At 38.8% G+C, this 21,217-nt stretch overlaps 1 protein-coding gene across 1 annotated transcript in view; it reads right to left on the bottom strand.

Moving 5' to 3' along the window:
• LOC125232507 (neurexin-1) overlaps positions 1 to 21,217 on the bottom strand; it is a 385,338-nt gene that overhangs the window by 263,587 nt on the left and 100,534 nt on the right. The window contains exon 4 of the mRNA XM_048138206.1: positions 4,150 to 4,294. Within this exon, the coding sequence (XP_047994163.1) occupies positions 4,150 to 4,294 (145 nt within the window). The remainder of the gene's footprint in view (positions 1 to 4,149; positions 4,295 to 21,217) is intronic.

Here is a 21,217-nt window from a genome sequence, read left to right as displayed (position 1 = left end):
TAGCGCGGAGTCTTTCCATCCCCACTTATGAGGAAAAAAGTTGCACCATCCGTGCCCCGGTTCTTAAGCGGTTCAATAAACACCATAGTTTCCTGATGCTGTAGCCGAATGGCATTTCTGAGACGCGAAATGAAAACGAAACGCCGGGAAAGGTAGTTTTTTTTTAAATTATAAATGGGCTTACTCTTGGCCACAGACTAGCCGAAGGCAAAGACGTGGCCTACAATGGAGTGAGCTCGCCCAGAAGATGCCTGTTCACTCTTGATTTGAAGGTTGCTGGGTTATATGAGCTCGGAAATATAGCCGCCGGCAAGTCTGGCTTTGTTGCGCCAATACGCAAGAGTGATAGAGATAGATATCTACGAGCGTTTCGTTTCGTGAGCGTTTGTGCCATTTGGGTACGTAACCTGGACAGGTTGGCTCCTGCGAAGGAATTTCAAAGGTGTATGTGAAGTCCCCAGTCCGCATTGGGCTATTATAGCCTGAGCCTTCTCATGCGTAAGAGAAGGCCTGTGCCCAGCAGTGGGACGTATACAGGGTGTATTTTGATAGCGGGTTCCGTGCTCCTACGCGAAAATGGTCTAAGAAGACCTTCCCTCGATTTCAAATTTATCAAAAATGGCATTTACAGATTTTGAAAAAAACATACAGTCGCACCCTGCACTGCACAGGGCGAGCTGAGCACAGTCATAATGACCTAGAAAGAGTAAAGCACAAAGACAGCGCGCTGTTGGAAATCCTTTTAAAAGACTAGAAAAATTCTGACGGATACGATGTCTTTGTCGTTTAAATATGGTATAAAATAAAATTTTACAGTCGAGTCTAATCGTGGATAGTCTCGAATTAATTGTAATTTCAGTTTTTCGTTTTAAACGTAAAATGGTAAAAATACAACCTAAAAAAAAAAATATTTTAGAAACTACTGCGAAATGCGATGTTATTCGAGGCTCGGGCGCTTATTAATTTGGCATGCATTTAAATGAAGTTGTTTGCATAGTTATGTAGATGAAGAAGATACCAGGAACAATTAACTGAGCTAAGTAAACAGAGTTATACAAGCTAAATTATATCTAAAATATATGTATGTGGCACGGCCGTTAGCAAAAATTTATTAAGTTCTAGACGCTTTAGAAATTTAATGCGTTTCACATATTCGATTCGTATCGTATCCAGATCTAACATTCTATCACTGAGAAAAAATACAACCAGTTTTCATGTTCGTTCAACAAGTTTTTTGGTTAAAATAGCGCCTACATGCTCTTTGGTTCAAACAACAAGCTACTTGTCATTTGAATCGGCAATATATTTGAATCAACAAGTCGATTTTATAAAAACAACCTGACACATATTGTTTTAAACATACGTTTGGCTGATTCAAACGGATAAACCGCAACAAGTCGAACTTGTTAAATTCACAATGCAAATTTCTCTCAGTGATGTAAATTAAAGTTTGAATCGGTCACAGTTTTTGTCACTGGTTATCGTTATTCTATACAAAAATAAGTAAGGTAAGGTGGGGAAAGAGTGAAGGGCTTTTCTTGACGGATAAGATGAAATATTATGCTCCGTATAATGAAGCACCACGGGCGGCTTTCCATCTTATCCCGCAAGAAAAACCGTTCAATCTTACCCCACCTTACCTTACTTCGTAATTCTGTAACGTAATATGTGTTTCACAGAGTGTATAAGTGTATTATAAAGTGTATCAACTCTAGCCGCATGTGTTGATATTTTGAATTTGACAATATGAATATTTTTTGTTCAGGTTTTATCAGGCATGAAGTGTATCATTTTGACGTGAGAGAGGTAGGTAATAACGTGCTTTCCCTGCTATAAGTAAGACACCAATCTTTAGACAGCTATTACTGATTTTAACAAGTAACACCAAAACCCCAAATAGTCCCAAAGTAGCCTGTGTGATGAGGGTTAAGAATTTCAGGCGGCCGTGGGATATGGGTTAAATTGTGGCGTAGGCGAGAGGCTGGCAACCTGTCACTGCAATGTCACAGTTTTGTTTTCTTTCAACCCCTTATTTGCCAAGAGTGCCACTGAAGCTTTAGTAGTTTCATGTGTTCTGCCTACCCCTTTCTGGGATACAGGCGTGATTGTATGTATGTATGTGTATGTATGTATGTAGCACCAAAACATTTTTGAACCTCTTATTTCCCGGTACAACCTTTATTCAAAGGAAACTAAATCGTCGAATCTACCTTCACACGCAAGCACTTTACCAATCAATACATCCACAGAACTCAGACATATATCACTGTTCAAACAAGCGAAGCAATTTCCATGCATCGTGAGCGTTAGCAATAAATCCGTGAAATCTCCTTCTCGAGAGATTGACTCATCTTCGGATGTAATCCCTGTGTCGATATAATAGTAGGAGGTTTGTAGGGGGTAGCATGTAGGGGGCATAGCAAATGATATTCCGCTTTGTGTGGTAGGGCACAGCACAGCGGATATCGTCTCGCTCGAATCTAGAGCAGAGCCCAACTGGGGTAGTACCTCCACCTTACAGAAGACCGCAGCCAAATAGCACTAGACCCTACTCATAGTGTTGTGTTCCTGCCGGTGAGTAAGGCTGCCAGAGCTCAACGAGGGTGCGGTGTGCTGATGACAGGAGGACTTACGGAACTAACTTGTTCCGTCTGTTGTCCTTTGAGTCATCGGCAACTCGAACCCTTCTTAGACCTTGTACACTCCCTTTTGCTGTGTACTTAACACAGCAAAAGGGAATGTACAAGTTTCTAATGGGGTGGCAACGCGCATGTGACACTGTTTGAGTTGCAGGCGTCCATAGGTTACGGTGACCGCTTTACATCAGGCGGGCTGTATGCTTGTTTGCAACCGACGTAGTATTAAAAAAAAGTGAACACGGTATAAAAGTAAAATACGACGACATCCGGAAAATTGCGGGTCACAACTGGATGAGACTATCCCAGGACAGGGAGAAGTGGCGTACTAAAAGAGAGGTCTATGCTCAGCAGTGGGCAATGAAGGGATGATAAGTACTGTGTAATAATGTAATGTCTGTTATAAATCTTTGTTGTCTTTTGTATACTTTCTTTTTTGCTATTTTTTTATATTATTATTGTATTCTTAAATTGTTACCTGTCGTGATTGTTTTCACCGAATGGCCTCATCGGAAGACCAGCGCTGGAAGTCGCCAGCAACATGCTGAGATGAGACCATTTCGTGGCACTTTTCTCTCTTAGCCTTTTGTGTGGATGTATGATTATTTGTTTGTGTTTTGGTAATTTTTGTGTAAGTATATTATATTGTTATCGTCGTTGTTAAGTGCTTACGAATAAAAATATTTCTATTCTATTGTATTCTATAATGATGACGATGATTATGTTATGGATAAAGTGATGACCTATTAGCAGCGTGACATTATGTGGAATGGCATTTCGTGCACAATTTACACCTATTATGTACAGTGAGCTGCAAAAGCGCATGTCGAATTCATCAATGAATTCATTCATAATTTCTCCATGTACTTTCGCTGCTCATTGTACACACTACAGACAGGCTCTGGGTGTACACACTTGCGTGTATGTCAATTTAAAAAGGTGCTTAAGGTAAAAAGTAAACGAGTAGGTAAGTTTTATAATAGGTAAGTTTAGAAGTGCAGTTTTAAAACCGTAGAAATCGAGGCAGGCATTAAAGAGCGCTTTAAGTTTTGCAAAATGGTAATTCAATGCTAAATATTAGGTGCATACTCTATTAATGTAAACTTATAAAATAACATCACTCAGACCATTAATCAAATCTATTTATCATCACCTACATCACGTACATGGCTATCTTCCATCACTTCCAACGCTTTGTCATACATGAAAGAACTGTACTACTCCCATCTTAAAGAAAGAAGAAAGAAAGAAATAAAGAAAATACATTTATTACGACCAAGAAGGTACTTATATTAGTATATAAACACAACATGTAAATACATAATGTTTGATATAGTGGTCGCAAAAGGACACCACTCAGCATATGCTCAGGCACAGATGGTGCCACAGCGCTGGTCTTCCGTGGGGCCCGTAAAGCTAGAAACGTACCTATAAACCTTCGAGTGCCTTTGTGATTGGCCTCAAATATCATTAAGAAATATATTTTGATGTTTCAGACTAAGTCAAGACTTACCTTCAAATCCCTGGAGTGCCGTAACTCCTGGCGCCGTGGAGGCTGCCCCACCACATCTGAATACACTAAGTTCCTGATGGACCCTCGAAACTTTGGCTCAAAGATGACTGAAGGCAGAGCCAATGTGGTAAGCTTCGAGTTGTACCTGCAACAAACGTTTGTCTTAGAGTAATGATTCGACTTTCTAAAAAAACACAAACATACATACATACAATCACGCCTGTATCCACAGAATATATATTAGTAGGTACAAGTATCCCATAAAGGGATAGTCAGCGCACATGAAATTGAAACTGTCTCAGAAACTCAAGTTTCAGTGCCACTCTTGGCAAATTCACTCTTTCACTTGGTTGAAAGAAAACAAAATTGTGACACTGCAGTGACAGGTTGCCAGCCTCCCGCCCACACCACAATTTAACCCACATTTGATTCTGTAAAACAACTCTACATAAAAATCTTTTAACAGATGTTTCAGCTGTAATTTTAAGGGAGACCAGTCAGTTGTAACAGAGGCCAGTTGTAACAACGTCGATTTTGGAAACTTATTAACTATCAGTAGGTTTGCAATAACGCGCGTTTGCTATCCCGAGACTTCAAAAAAACTTACTAGCAGATAAGTTCCCAAAAAACGTTTGATACAACTCGCCTTTGTCACAACTCACCTCAGTTGTTAGGCAGACATTTTTTCGAGCTATCCTTCCCTAAATAAAATGTAGCATGCTCTGAATATGCTGGTTTACAGTAACTTCTGAAAAATTGCACGAAGCCCAACTCCGACCTTTGTGACACACGAAGTTTGGAAATTAGTTAGCACTCGCGCGCCGCTTCAGTTCCAAATTAAATTACTCTCGTCATGTATAGTTTACTCTATCTACCTAGGCACGTAGCAAACATGACAAACTATTAAATTACTCTCGTCATGTATAGTTTACTCTATCTACCTAGGCACGTAGCAAACATGACAAACTATATACAGTGTGTAAGCCTTATACAGGCGATAAATTAAACCAGAAATATAATTTAATAGTTAAGAGGTGTTTTTTAACTACTCTTAATTTTCAACATTGTAAACATGGTTGCGATGACAGTCACTGACAACTGTCAAGGAGCGTTTAATGCGAGTGTGTTTGCATTACATTGCGGGCCGAATTAGAAGTCGCTACCAAGAAATAGTAACACAGGGGAATTAAAAAACTGGGAAATTTTGCGACTGTGAATAATGGCGAAAAGAAAATTAGCTGCAGGGAATAACTGCGTTTGAGAAGCCCATCTAACAAATCGTACTGGGCTAGTCTCATCCAGAGGTCTCGCAGTTTTCCGAATTTCACCCGCTCAATGGATGCCAGACGCTTTCTTACATCCGAAAGCGGCCACCATTCTGATATTTTGGTCCACCTGCCATCACGCTGCCTGGCAAAGTCTCGTTCAAATAAAAATGTCTATCTATAGCTGTTGGTATTGAACCGATCGAAGCCTTAATAAAAGTGTAAAGGTAATTTGAAAGGAAAAGTTGGCATATTTCTCAAGTTAGATTGCGGTATCGCCCCCCTGAGGGTAGGCGCTTACGCAAACCCAGCCGGCCCAGCCAAAGTGACAGACGTTGTGGCTACGTGGTGAACGAAATGCAGTCTATCTCTGTCGCGCCAATGAACAGGCTGAAATAAAAAGGACTGGCCAGTTTATAATAAAAAAAAAACTTTGCATAGTGACTTTTGAGTACATAATGAACAACTTTAATTGAAGCGCTGGTGGCCTAGCGGTAAAAGCTTGCGACTTTCGATCCGGAGGTCGCGGGTTCGAATCCCAGCTCGTACCAATGAGTTTTTCGGAACTTATGTCCAATGTCATTTGGTATTTTCCAGTCGCTTTTCGGTGAAGGGAAACATCGTGAGGAAACCGGACTAATTCCAATAAGGCCCAGTTACCCTTCGGGTTGGAAGGTCAGATGGCAGTCGCTTTTGTAAAACTAGTGCCTAAAAAATCTTGGGATTAGTCAAAGCGAATCCCAGGCTCCCATGAACCGTGGCAAAATGCCGGGATAACGCAAGGAGGGTGATGAATGAACAACGTTTATTATGGGACCAATGCTGAAATCGCGAAAAAAATTTAGCTGTTCCATAGAAATGAGCGGCGACATGACAGTCGAAATATATGGAACAGTTTTTTTTTGCGATTTCAGCATTGGTTTCATACATACATACAGTCACGCCTGTATCCCATAAAGGGGTAGGCAGAGCACATGAAACTACTAAAGCTTCAGTGCCACTCTTGGCAAGTAAGGGGTTGAAAGAAAACGAAACTGTGACATTGCAGTGACAGGTTGCCAGCCTCTCGCCTACGCCACAATTTAACCCATATCCCATAGTCGCCTTGTACGACACCCACGGGAAGAAAGGGGGTGGTGAAATTCTTAACCCGTCACCACACGGGCATTGGTTCCATAATAAATCATTATGACCTCATAAGTCACTATGCCACTAAGACACAGATATCCTTCAGCCCAGACAGTAATGAAGAAGAGGTAAACAGACGTATTAATTGTGCATGGAAAAAGTTTTGGTCACAAAAAGAAATACTAAAAGGTAATTATGCACTATCACTAAAGAAAACTGTAATGGATACCAGCATCCTTCCTAGCCTAACATATGGCAGCCAAACATGGGTGTTTACAAACAAAGTCAAAAATGCTATTACAACCTGTCAGCGTGCAATGGAGAGGAGTCTTTTAAAAATACGGAAAGTTCATAAAATCAGGAGCGAAAATATAAGGAAGAAAACCAAGCTTACAGATGCCCTACAGCAGAGCCTACGCTTGAAATGGAAATGGGCAGGGCACATAGCTAGGTATAAAGACGGAAGATGGACACTGGAAACTACAAAATGGAAGGGACCAGCTGGAAAAAGAAATAGGGGAAAACCAAGAAAGAGATGGACCGAGGACATCATTCCAGTAGCAGGCACAGACTGGCTAAAGACAGCCCAAAATAAAGACCAATGGAGAAAGTGTGAGGAGGCTTTTACCCAAAAGGGGTCCACATTAAGTTAAAGAAACATAACAGAAGTACACTCATTATAATGTAATGTGGAAATAAAAAAGCTATTTTATTATTATTATATTATAAGTCACTATGCAAAGTTTGAATGGTCCTTTTTATTGCACCGTGTCGAAGAGTGATCGGGAGATCTAGCTAAACGGTTACGAAGCGCAAACGATTGTGACGTTGGCTAAGTACCCAGTTCTGTAACCATCTCCTTTAAGTTGAAGTTTTTACCCATTGCGGTTGGGTCTTCTTGGCATAAACGCATGGCATTTTTAGAAAATTTATAAAACTTAAAAAAAACTTTAGTGAGCTTAAAAATGTCACCTCAAGAAGTCTACTGTCGAAAATAAATGAGGAATTTTCCACTCTTTTTGCTAGGTATTAAAACTCTTTATTTACATGAACATTATTACATAATTATATAAGAAACTAAGACTAAACTTAAAAGCTAGCTCATGTCTAAAATAGGCCCTTGAGGCACTGTACCAAGGATACTGGCGACATTTCCTCGCTGTATCGCAATGCTGATACGTTGTGCGAGGAAGTCGCCAGCTCTTCGGTCACCAGTTACCTCAACCAGACGCTAGGTTATACTTCTAGAAATTATAAACACCAATAGTACACTAAACTACACTTTAGTACAGCCATAGGGCTTGGTTATTGTAAGGTATACGTTTTATATACAATTATAAAAACTGTCAGGAAATTTCAGCCCGGACGTCGAGACTCATAAGTCATAAATATACCCAGACAACGACTGCCATACAAATGATTTGATTATTCACATGCCATACGTGATGACACGCGTCGTCTTTTGCGTATGTATGAGCAAAGGACTTTCTGATTCCCATTTATAAAAGGATAGTAGCATACCTTTTTTATTAAGATAATTACTAGTATGTGCCCCACTCCCTCTCCCGTTCCAATCCTCCCTGTACTGAACAAGATCCCGCCAATCTCGCGGAAACTCATCCAAATCATCCCACCATCTTTTTTTTTAGTTCTCCCTCTACCGCAACTGGGCCATTTTTTTCAAAGTTGTCCACCCCACTTTTTTGTAACATGGGTATTTTTTACGCGATTCATACTCATAATCGAGAGCTCTTTCGATCCTGATAGGAGAAAAAAAAAGTCCCAAGATTTCCATAAATTTTTTCGAACCTTCCATTCCGTTACCGCCATACAAAATGTATGAAAAAGTGATAACGGAATGGGAAAAAACCTTGGGGACTCTTTTTTCTCCTATTAGGATTGAAAGAGCTCGCGATTCTGAGTGGAAAACACATAAAAATTCCAAATCTAAAAAAAATGGGGTGGACAACTTTGAAAAAAATGGCCCAACTACACTGTCGCTTACCATCATTAACATTGACACTTGACACTGACAATTCTGTGCTTATTTCTGGTTTGATAAGTAACATTGTTACTCAGCGTCCCTCAACAGGCAATGAACGTCGAAGTGTCACTGTCGGGCGCCAATTGTCACTGTTGTGATATAGGCCCATAGCCACTACTTCGACCGCATACAAATGTGTCAAGCAACATCGCCACAGGCAAAAGAGCAAAGTCGCTAGTCTTATCGAACAGGGGCCCGTTTCTCGAAAGGTACAAGCCTTGTATTACAAGTGCGCCAATTGTCAAATCGTATGGGTTTCCATGGAAACACACTTGTAATACAAGACTTGTACCTTTCGAGAAATGGGGCCCAGGTCATCAAACAGATTTTTTTTTTATTATTACATTGTTAGGGGAAAATGAGCATAGTTTGAACATTATAAGTTTTAGCTATATACTTCCAAAGACAATATTGTAGAGAATTTTATGGAGAATATACTTCTCCTAGATATCGTGATGGTAGCTTCCACGGTTTTCTTGGAAATATTAAAAAACTGAAATCAGGGATACAAAAGTGGGGGGAAAGAGGGGAAGCATTGACACCTCGGCGTGTTTCTACTTCCTCTTTTTCTTATAACCCTATAAGCTATATACATGCCAAGTTTCATGCTTTCTGCCAGACCGGACTGTAGATCTGGTTAAGAACTCGTACTAGGTAGCCACTACAATAAGATTTTTCCTGAAGCTAACCGTATTACATTCCAGACTCAGTCGTTCCGGTTATCCTACAATGCTGCATACTTGAGAGCGCTAGGCTAAAATATGGAGCCACCTAAGTGCGGTTTGCAGTAAAGCTGATGTATTTATTTTTACATCATCTTTTCAAGAATATAAATATTCTTGAAATGGCTGGAGGAAACACACAACTATGAGGAAACCAATAGCAGTATCTATTCTACAATACGCTTGAAATGTAAAAGAAGGGTAGACCGAGTGGGCCCTTTCGTTTTTTCTTTCGTGTATGATATCTATTTAAATTTATAATTTATATATAGTAGTGTGACTACTTGAAAAAAACCGGCCAAGAGCGTGTCGGGCCACGCTAAGTGTAGGGTTCCGTAGTTTTCCGTATTTTTCTCAAAAACTACTGAACCCATCAAGTTCAAAATAATTTTCCTAGAAAGTCTTTATAAAGTTCTACTTTTGTGATTTTTTTCATATTTTTTAAACATATGGTTCAAAAGTTAGAGGGGGGGACGCACTTTTTTTTTTCCTTTAGGGGCGATTATTTCCTAAAATATTAATATTATCAAAAAACGATCTTAGTAAATCCTTATTGATTTTTAAATACCTATCCAACAATATATCACACGTTGGGGTTGGAATGAAAAAAATATCAGCCCCCGCTTTACATGTAGGGGGGTACCCTAATAAAACATTTTTTTCGATTTTTTATTTTTGCACTTTGTTAGCGTGATTGATATACATATTGGTACCAAATTTCAGCTTTCTAGTGCTAACGGTTACTGAGATTATCCGCGGACGGACGGACGGACAGACAGACATGGCGAAACTATAAGGGTTCCTAGTTGACTACGGAACCCTAAAAAGAACAAATCGAAAAATATTCAATAAAATAATTTGATTTGTTCCCTAGTTGTAAGGATAGACCGTTCAAGATTTAACACGCTTAGCGGTAGAATTTTTACATTTACCAGTGAAATATCAAAAATAGGCAAAAAAATTCTTTAACTGTTCATAATTGGGTCCGTCACTATAGGAAAGGATACTTTGGAGCAGGCTACCTAGTACCAAAGGACTTCAGAGAGCTACCCATGAGCCTCATCATCCGATACGTGGAGATGGTCGAGAAGCTCCTGAATAGCTGAAGGATCTTAGGATCGAAGGGGGTGATTGCACAAAAGATCCCGATGGGTCGAAGTGTATCCGGAAGGGCCCCCGCAGATTTAAGATAGGATAGGAAAGGATAAATAATAAACTAAGAGAGCTATGAATTATATAACAGCACAAAACATCCTTTACTATCCCTTTGTGATAAATAGGCAAGAATAATACTTAGCCTAGTGCTAATCCATGACGTATAGCGGCCGTTCTAGATTTATTTTTTATTTTTTAGGGTTCCGGAGCGGTGAGGCGCGAAATTGTTGATATGTTGCCAGGATTGAAATAGGTTCAGGTTTCAATGGTATCGGGTAGGTTGGATGGGGGGTGTTTAGGCACGAGAGACTGGCCAGCCATTGACCTAGTGTGTATTTTGACTTAAATAATATATTAGTTCGCCAAAAAATATATTATCACATCAAAAAATAGGAACGGAACTTTAATATATCTACTAAAAAAATTTATTAGGTATCAATTTTTTTAAGTTAATCTTACATAAATGGACCTAAGTTGTAATATAGTAAACGCTAACTTTGGAACAAATACCTGCCCGAGTTGATCACTCAGCAGCAGTGGGGGGTTTTTTCAAAGTTAAAATTTTGAAAAAACCCCCGACCGCGTCATAGTAGATCGATTTTCATGAAACATGGCTAAGAACACTCCCGACTAACTCAGATTTCAGACAAAAAAACGAAATCTAAATCGGTTTAACCATTCGGGAGCTACGATGCCACAGACAGACTCACACAGACAGACAGACAAACATACAGACATGTCAAACTTATAACACCCCGTCGTTTTGCGTCGGGGGTTAAAAAAAACCCATTTATATAAAAAATAACTTGAAAAATCTATCAAAAACGACTCACGCTTGACCGCTGGAAGTGGCGGTCCATATTTTATGACAGTGTTTGTCTGGAGAGCGCCCTAGATTCCGGAGACGAATGGGTGCTGTCTCGTCCCAGAGAGATTTGTCATCTTTTCATTTACTTTTTACAGTCGACAAACAACTGCTATGAGTTTTACAGACTTTTGAATGTATATTTACTAGCTTTTTTCCGCGGCTTCGTCCGCGTACTAATCTTATCTTGCTTTCCCGTTGGACCCCATTTCACCCTCTTAGGAGGTGAATTATGAAAAATCCTTTCTTAGTGCTCCTCTACACCTTATAAGGAACATACGTGCCTTTGGAATCTCTAGCACCAGCGGTTTCGGCTGTGCGTAGATATATCAGTCAGTCAGTCAGTTTCTTCTTTTATTTATTCACAGAAGTTATTTATTTACATGAACATATTTACATAATTATATAAGAAACTAAGACTAAACTTAAAAGCTAGCTAATGTCTAAATAAAATAGGCCCTTGAGGCATTGTACCAAGGATACTGGCGACATTTCCTCGCTGTATCGCAATGCTGATACGTTGTGCGAGGAAGTCGCCAGCTCTTAGGTCACCAGTTACCTCAACCAGACGCTTCGCGATTTCTGTGACTTTATTTATTTAGATCTTAGAAGATTTTCATCTAGCACTGCACCGAAGGAAAGATTCTCAAATTGGGAATATTGTCATGGAAACTTTTCAGTATTATTCTCTGAATACTTTAGGATCAAGTTCTGTGAAACTTGATGTGTTGCTAATATTATAAACGCCAGGGTGTAACTCAAAACAATCGTGATTTCGGATGAAATTGTTATCGCTCAATACATCGAATAATTTTTATTAGGCTTTTAGCCCGCGGCTTCGTTCGCGTTAGAAAGAGACAAAAAGTAGCCTTTGTCACTCTCTATCCCTTCAACTATCTCCACTTAAAAAATCATGTCAATTCGTCTCTCCGTTTCCCCGTGAAAGACGGACAAACAAACAGACACGCACACTTTCCCATTTATAATATTAGTATGTATTTGGTTTTGTAAGGATTATTTTTGTCTTATTTATCCTTTGTCCTTAATTTGGCGGAAACGTTTTCATAGAACATAATGTCGGCGACAAGTAAAGTTGCGATCTTTTATTAAGCTTTGTATGTACATAATTGTGTCTTGTATCCTTATTATTGTATTTTCAGAAATAATAAACGTCATGTTCTATGTTCTACTAAATGTCATTGCCAGACTACGGGTAAGGTTATTATTTTCTTTTAAGGTAAAAAAAATCATAACTTCGGGGTGTGTTGGGATTAGGTAGCTATGGTATGGTAGAAATTTAGGTAAAATCTATTTAAAAATATTTCGAGTCATGGATGTTTTCTATGTATATAAGTATTTGTATATTATATATATCGTTGTCTGAGTACCTGCAACACAAGCCATCTTGAGCTTACCGTGGGACTCAGTCAATCTGTGTAAGAATGTCCTATAATATTTATTTATTTATTTATTTTAAACGGGTTACTCGCGTGTTAAGTCGATATAACGTTCGACATGTTTCGATCCATTTCCGAGGATCTTTTTCAAGAGTATCCCGCCTTTACGCGTCGAGAGCGCGGCGCAAACTCACGGAGCTATGAAATCTCTTATGAAGCTCTTCTCACCCAATTCCCCCCACTTTAGGGTCATCATCATTCGCTTGCCCTTATCCCAATCCTAAGAATGGGAGAGGATCGCGCTGCCAAGAGGGCGTATCTGGGAAGACCAACTGGTGGCCGCCCGGCGGGTCGGCCCAGATACCGCTGGGGAGACAGCGTGATGGCGGATCTGTGTCAGCTACAAGCCGATATATTTTTTTTATTATTATAAATGCGCTTACTCTTGGCCACAGACTAGCCAAAGGCAAAGAGACGTGGTTTACGATGGAGTGAGCTCGCCCAGAAGATGCCTGTGCACTCTTAATTTGAAGGTTGCCGGGTTATATGAGCTCGGAAATATAGCCGACGGCAAGGAATTCCACTCCTTGGCAGTGCAGAAAGCTGCTCAGGATCGGGATAAGTGGCGTGCTCTCGTTTTGGAGGCCAAGATCCTCTTTGGATCACAGTGCCATACTAGTTAGTTGGTTATCCCAATCACTTGGCGTCGGCGCAGGATGAATCGTCTTCCTCTTCCATTGGTACATCTCTATCGGATGTCATCTCATCATTCACTTGCATTCGTTTCATATAATCTCTCTAACGGTAACATATAGGTATGTAGAATAGTCGTGTGGCCTTTGACTAAGTTGATCTTTCAACTTTTAGCAATATTTCAACGCCGTCATTTTCCGACTATGCATCAGTTTTTCCAACTGAAGCCAGCCAACTGTGAGTACCTAAAGACCGAGAGAGCTATATTCCAAACACTTGCCAAGCGTAGGTCAGACCTGCCGTCAGAAATCTTAAAGTAGGTATCACACCTAACACAACAGGAGGCTAGTGAGTTTTTTCATGTTGTTTGTACAGGGTAATATAAAAAAGACCGTTCAAACTTTGCATAGTAACTTTTGAGGTCATAATGAACAACTTTTATTTTGGAACCAATCGAGAAAAAAAATTCACTGTTCCATAGAAATGGGGGCATCATGACATTCGAAATGAATGAAACAACCAAATTTTTTTGATACATATTTAAATATAGCTGTAATATTATTGACAATGTATGCTTAATACTAATAAAGATGAATATGAATAATACGCCGGTAGATGTCACTTTAGTCACTTAATCAGCAGCGGCTGGTCCATACAAGCAGATTCCCACCGGCTTGCCTAAAATTGATTACTAGTAAAGTACCTATTAATGTTAAGGCAGGTTTCTTTTTGCTCAGTTTTGCCTAGCAGAAATTTTCAGCAGAAATTTTCACCAGCCGCCACTGTCACTTATATTACTTTACTATGCCCTTTTGTGAATTATTTGTTAATTCCCTAAAAACTCCAAGACATTTCATTTCACAGCCGCACCGGTCGCAATGCAAAGTGGCCAACACTAGGTCTGTTTGCGCAATAAGGCACTTTGAAGCAGTCCTTTCCTTGTTTCACATTTCCGCTTTAATTAACGCTAAGACTTTCTTTTGAACGAATCCGCTTTCTGCTACGTTAATAAAAATCGTCAGTTAAATTACCGATTCTCTTTCAATGTTAATTTTATTTGATTTGCTACAGTAGATATTGAAGGACGAGTAATTAATAATTATCATTCTCTTCCGGCCCTATTCGGACTTAAATATCTAATATTAGATCAAGATCCGATAGGATGTACATCGGATATATGTAAATGTTAAAAAGGAATTTTTAGTTTGATGCATCTGAAAAGCATTGTTAGAATAAGGTAGCGTAGCGAGTCGTTAATAGGTTCAAATCCTATAAAGTTCGATGTTTAAAACCAGTAAAGTCATGTATTAAATATCGTCTAAATAGAATCCACATATTTACATACAGTAGGGTAAACTCGCCTCATTCGGTGACACGCCTAATTCGGTGATACAAGCTTTGAAGCAGTATTCCGAAAGTCGATTTTTGGTTGTTTCACCGAATTAGGCGTGTCACCGAATGAGGCGAGTTTACCCTAACGTCTAGAATCAAATTAGTAATAGGTACTACGGCACTACAATCATAGAATAGAAAAATACAATGAAATATGGGTTCGATTAATAGGCACTTAGATCCTATAAACAATTTGAATTTCAACTTAGAAGATAAGTGTATAAGTATACCTACATAAATTTCCATACTTAAAAGTATTTTCTGACACCAGAAAGCTTTTGGTTCCGCCGTAAAAACGAGGAATTAAGCAGATAAAACCGACGCGACATGCCATTGAATCCAAATCGACAGTCGACATCTAAATAAGCGGAGTAAGGGCCTGGCCACATGGGCGCGTTGCGGCGACGCACCGCAAAAATTCTGCGTTGCGTTGCCGCGCCGCCAGTTTTTGCGGCAGGAAATCTGCGGCGCGGCACCGCGACGCAAGAACTCGCGGTGCGTCGACGCACCGCAAAAACTCGCGGCGCGGCACCGCAACGCAGAATTTTTGCGGCGCGTCGCCGCGCCGCCAAAACTGGCGGTGCGTCGCCGCGCCTCGATAACTATACACAGTGCAGAACTTCACGATCAGTCTTTATCCAGAGTCCAGACATGGATCCCATTAGGTACACGCATTCTGCTCTTGCTCGTATTACGGAGGCGCTTAAAAAAAAACCGGCCAAGTGCGAGTCGGACTCGCGCACCGAGGGTTCCGTACAAATATTAAAATTATTAAAAAAATATATATTATGTGATGTAACTAAAAATTTATGGTTTTCGTAATTTTTCCTTTATCTATGCTATAAGACGTTGCTTCGTACCAAATTTCAAGATTCTGAGTTCACGGGAAGCACCCTGTAGGTTTTGATTCCCTTGCAAGTGTCGAAAATTTGCGGCATAAACGGCTGTATCTTTTGATTGCGTTGGCTTAGAAGTTTGATTTTTTCACAGCTTCAAGGGACAGTAGACCTGAGTAATTGATATAAATTTCAGCTTCATACCTCCACGCGTTCCTGAGAAAAAGGGTCTTGACAGACGGACGGACGGACAGACGGACAACAAAGTGATCCTATAAGGGTTCCGTTTTTTCCTTTTGAGGTACGGAACCCTAAAAAGGAGACGAAAAGAAGATGCTGGGTCAACCCATATATATATATAAAATGAATAATGACGGAACTCATTTTGAAAGGAAATATGCGGCATTAAAGACAAGTGAAGTGAAGTTCAAAGAATATTTCAGAATGACAATAGCAAGTTTCGAAGAACTGGTCTTTAAAATCTCACCTCGAATAAAAAAAACAATATATATTTAGAAAACCTGTCGGACCTCTGGAGATGCTGGGATTAACTAAATATGCCGAATACCGAATATTTACCGAATATTCGGCCCATCTCTAATGTGAACGAAGGACGAAAGGACAGCCTTATAGACAGCAGGCAGGCAATTATGGTCGCGCGATAAATGATAAAAATATCAGGCCGTCCCTATCGCACTAAGTATTTATAAGTGCGATAGGGACGGCCCGATGTTTTATCATTTATCGCGCGACCATGATTGCCCTGCAGCTTCTTATTGCTATCGGTGTCGAGTACTTATCTAAGTTAGGTATCTATTTTAAATATGACGGTGTAATTGTGTGCAGTACAGTACCTACAAAAAAAATCGTACAGAAATTAAAAATAATTACAGTACGCTGAACCAAAATAATATATTACTTACAATACTATGTATCATATCATTTTCCTCAGAGCATTTTTCCTGTCTTTGTGTATACTACCTACGGTTGGCAACCCTACACCGCTCAATGTGGCATTTGCACGATACGGCAACGTGCCGCGGCGGCCGGTCGTGTCGCAGTTGTTAGCTAAGCTACCCTTGTATGTGCGTGCGTGATGACACGATTCGATGGTTGTTCTTTTAGGTATTTAAGTACTTTTAGGTGTTTAAGTACTTTTAGGTATTTAAGACGCTACAGGAGCGAAAATGGAAAGGAAAGGGAGCCCTTTCAATTTGGGAATTTTAGTTAAATATACTAGTGTTATTAACTAGATTTATCGAAAAAAATTGTCCATTCAGAACAACTCAGTTAAAAGATATTGCGAAAAAAATCTTTAAAATCGAGGTTCCGCTCTCGACTGTTTCCTCCTTCAAAACTTAATGAATCGTAAGTGCGTTTTCACATTATCCGATCCGATATCGGATGTAGGACCGATATCCCATACATTACAGGCGCCATCTTGTATTTTTTCCATTGAAATCCTTACGACATCCGATATCGGATCGGATAATGTGAAAACGGCCTAACGGAATTTAATTACTAACAAAAATAATTGATTAGTCTATAATTTGGATGTTTAGATTATTGCAATACATTAAGACGCTACGGGAACGAAAATGCTAAAATGGAAAGGAGTCCCCCTTTCAATTTGGGAATTTTAGTTAAATATACTAGTTTTATTAACTAGATTTATCGAAAAAAAAATTCCATTAAGAACAACTCAGTTAAAAGATATTGCGAAAAAATCTTTGAAATCGAGGTTCCGCTCTCTTTTCCTCCTTCAAAACTTATTTAAACGGAACGAAATTTGAGAATCTGAATAAAAATGAAATAATCTGTGTCGGACCGTTTAGATTTTTTGGACAATTGTTACCGATCTTGAGTATCCCTTTTTCGAGCCATATTGAAAAATGCCGTTTTTAGAAATATTTGATTGGATCTAGCATCTTTTAAAATAAGAATAGCAAAAAATATCAAAACGGTCCGACTCAGATAAAAATAATAATAATCTGTGTCGAAAAAATCATTGCTCTATCTTCAAAACCAAGGAGGAAATAGTCGAGAGCGTTTGTATGGAGAACTGACCTGTATCGTATCGTCTTAAGAAATCTGATTTCAAAGGTTTAGGTAGGAAATCTAATCATCAATATTATTGCTGCAATGTAAAATTATTTTTTTTCTTTTTTCTCCGTGTTTTCTAACGCGCTTATTTTTAGGAGGCGGTTTTTTTTTTCATGGTTTGTTTAAGGTACACACCGACATGCTGTAAACATTTTTTAGTTTTTCGTAAGTTAGTCGTTAACGGTGGTCTACAGCTAAAATTGATCTACGACAGAAATGATCTGTACATATTAAAGTAAGTAGGGAAGAAAACCGCCATGCTGAAGTGTATTTGTGCATGCCACGTCTGGTCTGTCGCATGCATGGTGAGACGACTTGGACGCCTTTATGAGTGACTGCATGGCCGGAAAAATAACACCAGAGGGAGTTGAGGAAATCAAGGGGAGAGGCCTTTGCCCAGCAGTAGGGCACTATAATGGGCTAATTAAAAAAATCTGTACCAGTTTAATTTTAATCTATTTTTAAGAAATGTTCCTACTAAAATGTAGATTCTAGCGAAAAAACGTACCTAGGTTTTTCCAGTTGAACATTATTTTTAGCTGCAAGCCACTATTTACGATTTAATCGATTTAAATAAAACTTGCCTACTAAATTATCCATTTGCATATTGATCGTAGCGAAAACACGTACGAAAACGACGTACGTTTTTTTGTTTTACTTTTTTAAAGGCACAGGTCACACGTTTTTCATCAAATATATGTCGTACCGTTTAGGTTTTTTGGCTAATTGTTACCAATATTGAGTATCACTTTTTTTGCGCCATAATGAAAAAGGCCGTTTTTGGAAATTTTTGATTGACTCGAGCGTCTTTAAAAAAAAAATTTCAAAACGTTCCAACACAGATATTAAGATTAATAATTAATAACAATCTGACTGGGAACAAATCAAATTATTTTATTGAATATTTTTTTGATTTGTTATTTAATAACCTAACAACAAAATTAAAAGTTTTGAATAAACTCCCGACCGCGACATAGTGGACCGATTTTCATGAAACATGGCTAAGAACAGTAAGAACACTCCCGACTAACTCAGCTTTCAGACAAAAAAACTAAATTTAAATCGGTTCATCCGTTCGGGAACTACGATGCCACAGACACACACACACACACAGACAGACAAACAGACAAATAGACAGACAGACACGTCAAACTTATAACACCCCTTCGTTTTTGCGTCGGGGGTTAAAAATAGTTTTCGCTATATCGTAATGCTGCAAAAGGATTCATATAGGAGGTGCAAGCACTAATTGTTGCCTTGGGCCTTGTCGTTTTTTCTTTCGTGTATGATGTCTATTTCAATTTATAGAATAATCAATTTATAGAATATTCAAAAACCAGGGAGGAAATAGTCGAGAGCGTTGGTATGGAAATTGAACCGTCCTGTATCGTCTAAAAAATATAATCGATTGTCGATTTAGCCCCGCTCCCCAGCTGCCAGCTTGCAGACCTGAGGTTGACTATGATAAGAGAAGCATCTTAGCAGGTTGCCTCAAGGGCCTACTCCAAAATCCTGCCAGATTTCCGTCCATAGTCCATAATAGTGCGTAATTTTATTTTCACGAATTTATCGGATTCGGATCGGACGTAGTTCGAAAGCGCTCTATTTTTAACGTAAGTACGTACCTATCGTCATATTCAGATAGAACGAATATTTTCTTTACCTATGTATTTACAAATTGTCAAATCTTTTGGGAATTACATAAAAGTCATAAAATTATTTATTTAATTAAATTTTGAAAAAAACCCCCGACCCCGACATGGTGGACCGATTTTCATGAAACATGGCTAAGAACACTCCCGACTAACTTAGCTTTCAGACAAAAAAATCAATCTAAATCGGTTCATCCGTTTGGGAGCTACGATGCCACAGACAGACACACACACAGACAGACAGACAGACAAACAGACAGACAGACAGACAGACAGACAGACAGACAGACAGACAGACAGACAGACAGACAGACAGACAGACAGACAGACACGTCAAACTTATAACACCCCTTCGTTTTTGCGTCGGGGGTTAAAAATGTTATTATTTAAATCTACCCATCGATGTACCCATTGCGGAAATATAAATTAGAGAGGCACTCCATAAATGTCAATAAACCCTTAATTGCATGATTTTACTTTTTTTAACAATTTACAGATATATGACACCATGGTGGTATATATGCCGAGCACTGGAAAAATAATGAAAAAAACCGGCCAAGAGCGTGTCGGGCCACGCTCAGTGTAGGGTTCCGTAGTTTTCCGTATTTTTCTCAAAAACTACTGAACCTATCAAGTTCAAAACAATTTTCCTAGAAATTCTTTATAAAGTTCTTGTTAAAGGAAGAAACAATATCCTAGGGTCCTAAAAAGTATTTTAAATGAATAGAAAATCAGAAATACGTGTGAGACGAATGATATATTGTCCAAGAAGAAAGTTGTACATATGTTACCATGGAAACCATTAATATTAATGTTGCTAGTCATAAGACATACATAGGTATACAAACTACATTCTGCAACATACTCCGCCGACAGAAAATAACAAATAGGCTTGAAATCAATAGCTTCTTAAATATATATACTACATTTTTATTAGCTTCTTGCAGTTGCATTACACAGCTTTATATTTGAGTGGACTGTAATCTTTTAAGGTTTGTAAATTGAAATTATGTTAACACTTACTAAAAAAACTTAATAAGCAGCTATGTAGGCAATTTCACAAGATTGCTGATGTAGTTATGAAATAGTAAATAACATAAGACACATTTTATAGAACAAAATAAACATTGGATGCAACCAGCATCAACATAAATAATCCATACCATGACTCATAGAACAGTTATAATTTAGTAGGATTTTTAGCCATGTCATAATACACTGAACTAAATATCAATATAGCATATTATGAAAGTGTCACATAACACATTTTGTTTAAAGAAAAATATTATTCATCTAAAGGCAGTATACAAACTTTGGTAAAAGAAGTTGTATGGTTGACTTTACCATTTGCCTTTTTTACTTCTAAGGCTCTTACCTTCCCATCCTGACCTGGAAAAACCTTGGTTACTCTAGCCATAGGCCAAGTCATAGGTGGAGTATCTATTTCACGCAAGATAACTAGAGCACCTACTTTAATATTAGGCAAAGCAGTCTTCCATTTAGGACGGTTTTGCAAGACATTTAGGTATTGTTTAGACCAATATCGCCAAAAGTGTTGCTGCAATGCAGTGCATTTCCGCCAAAACTTTAATCTATTATCAGGTAAGTTCGTGATATCCTGCTCAGGATAGCAAGTTAAGGGAGCACCGGTTAAAAAATGCCCCGGCGTTAAGTAGGAAAGATCCTCTGTATCTGATGACATTGGCGTTATCGGCCTACTGTTCAAAATACCTTCAATTTGAACAAGTAGTGTGTATAATAATTCATATGTTAAAACATGTGAGCCCAACATTCTTTTCAGATGGTATTTCAAACT

Source organism: Leguminivora glycinivorella, chromosome 13 (genome assembly GCF_023078275.1).
Source record: "Leguminivora glycinivorella isolate SPB_JAAS2020 chromosome 13, LegGlyc_1.1, whole genome shotgun sequence".
In the NCBI taxonomy this organism is placed as follows: Eukaryota; Metazoa; Arthropoda; class Insecta; order Lepidoptera; family Tortricidae; genus Leguminivora; species Leguminivora glycinivorella.
Note: the sequence above shows the minus strand (reverse complement) of the source record. Positions and strands in the feature narration are given on the sequence as shown.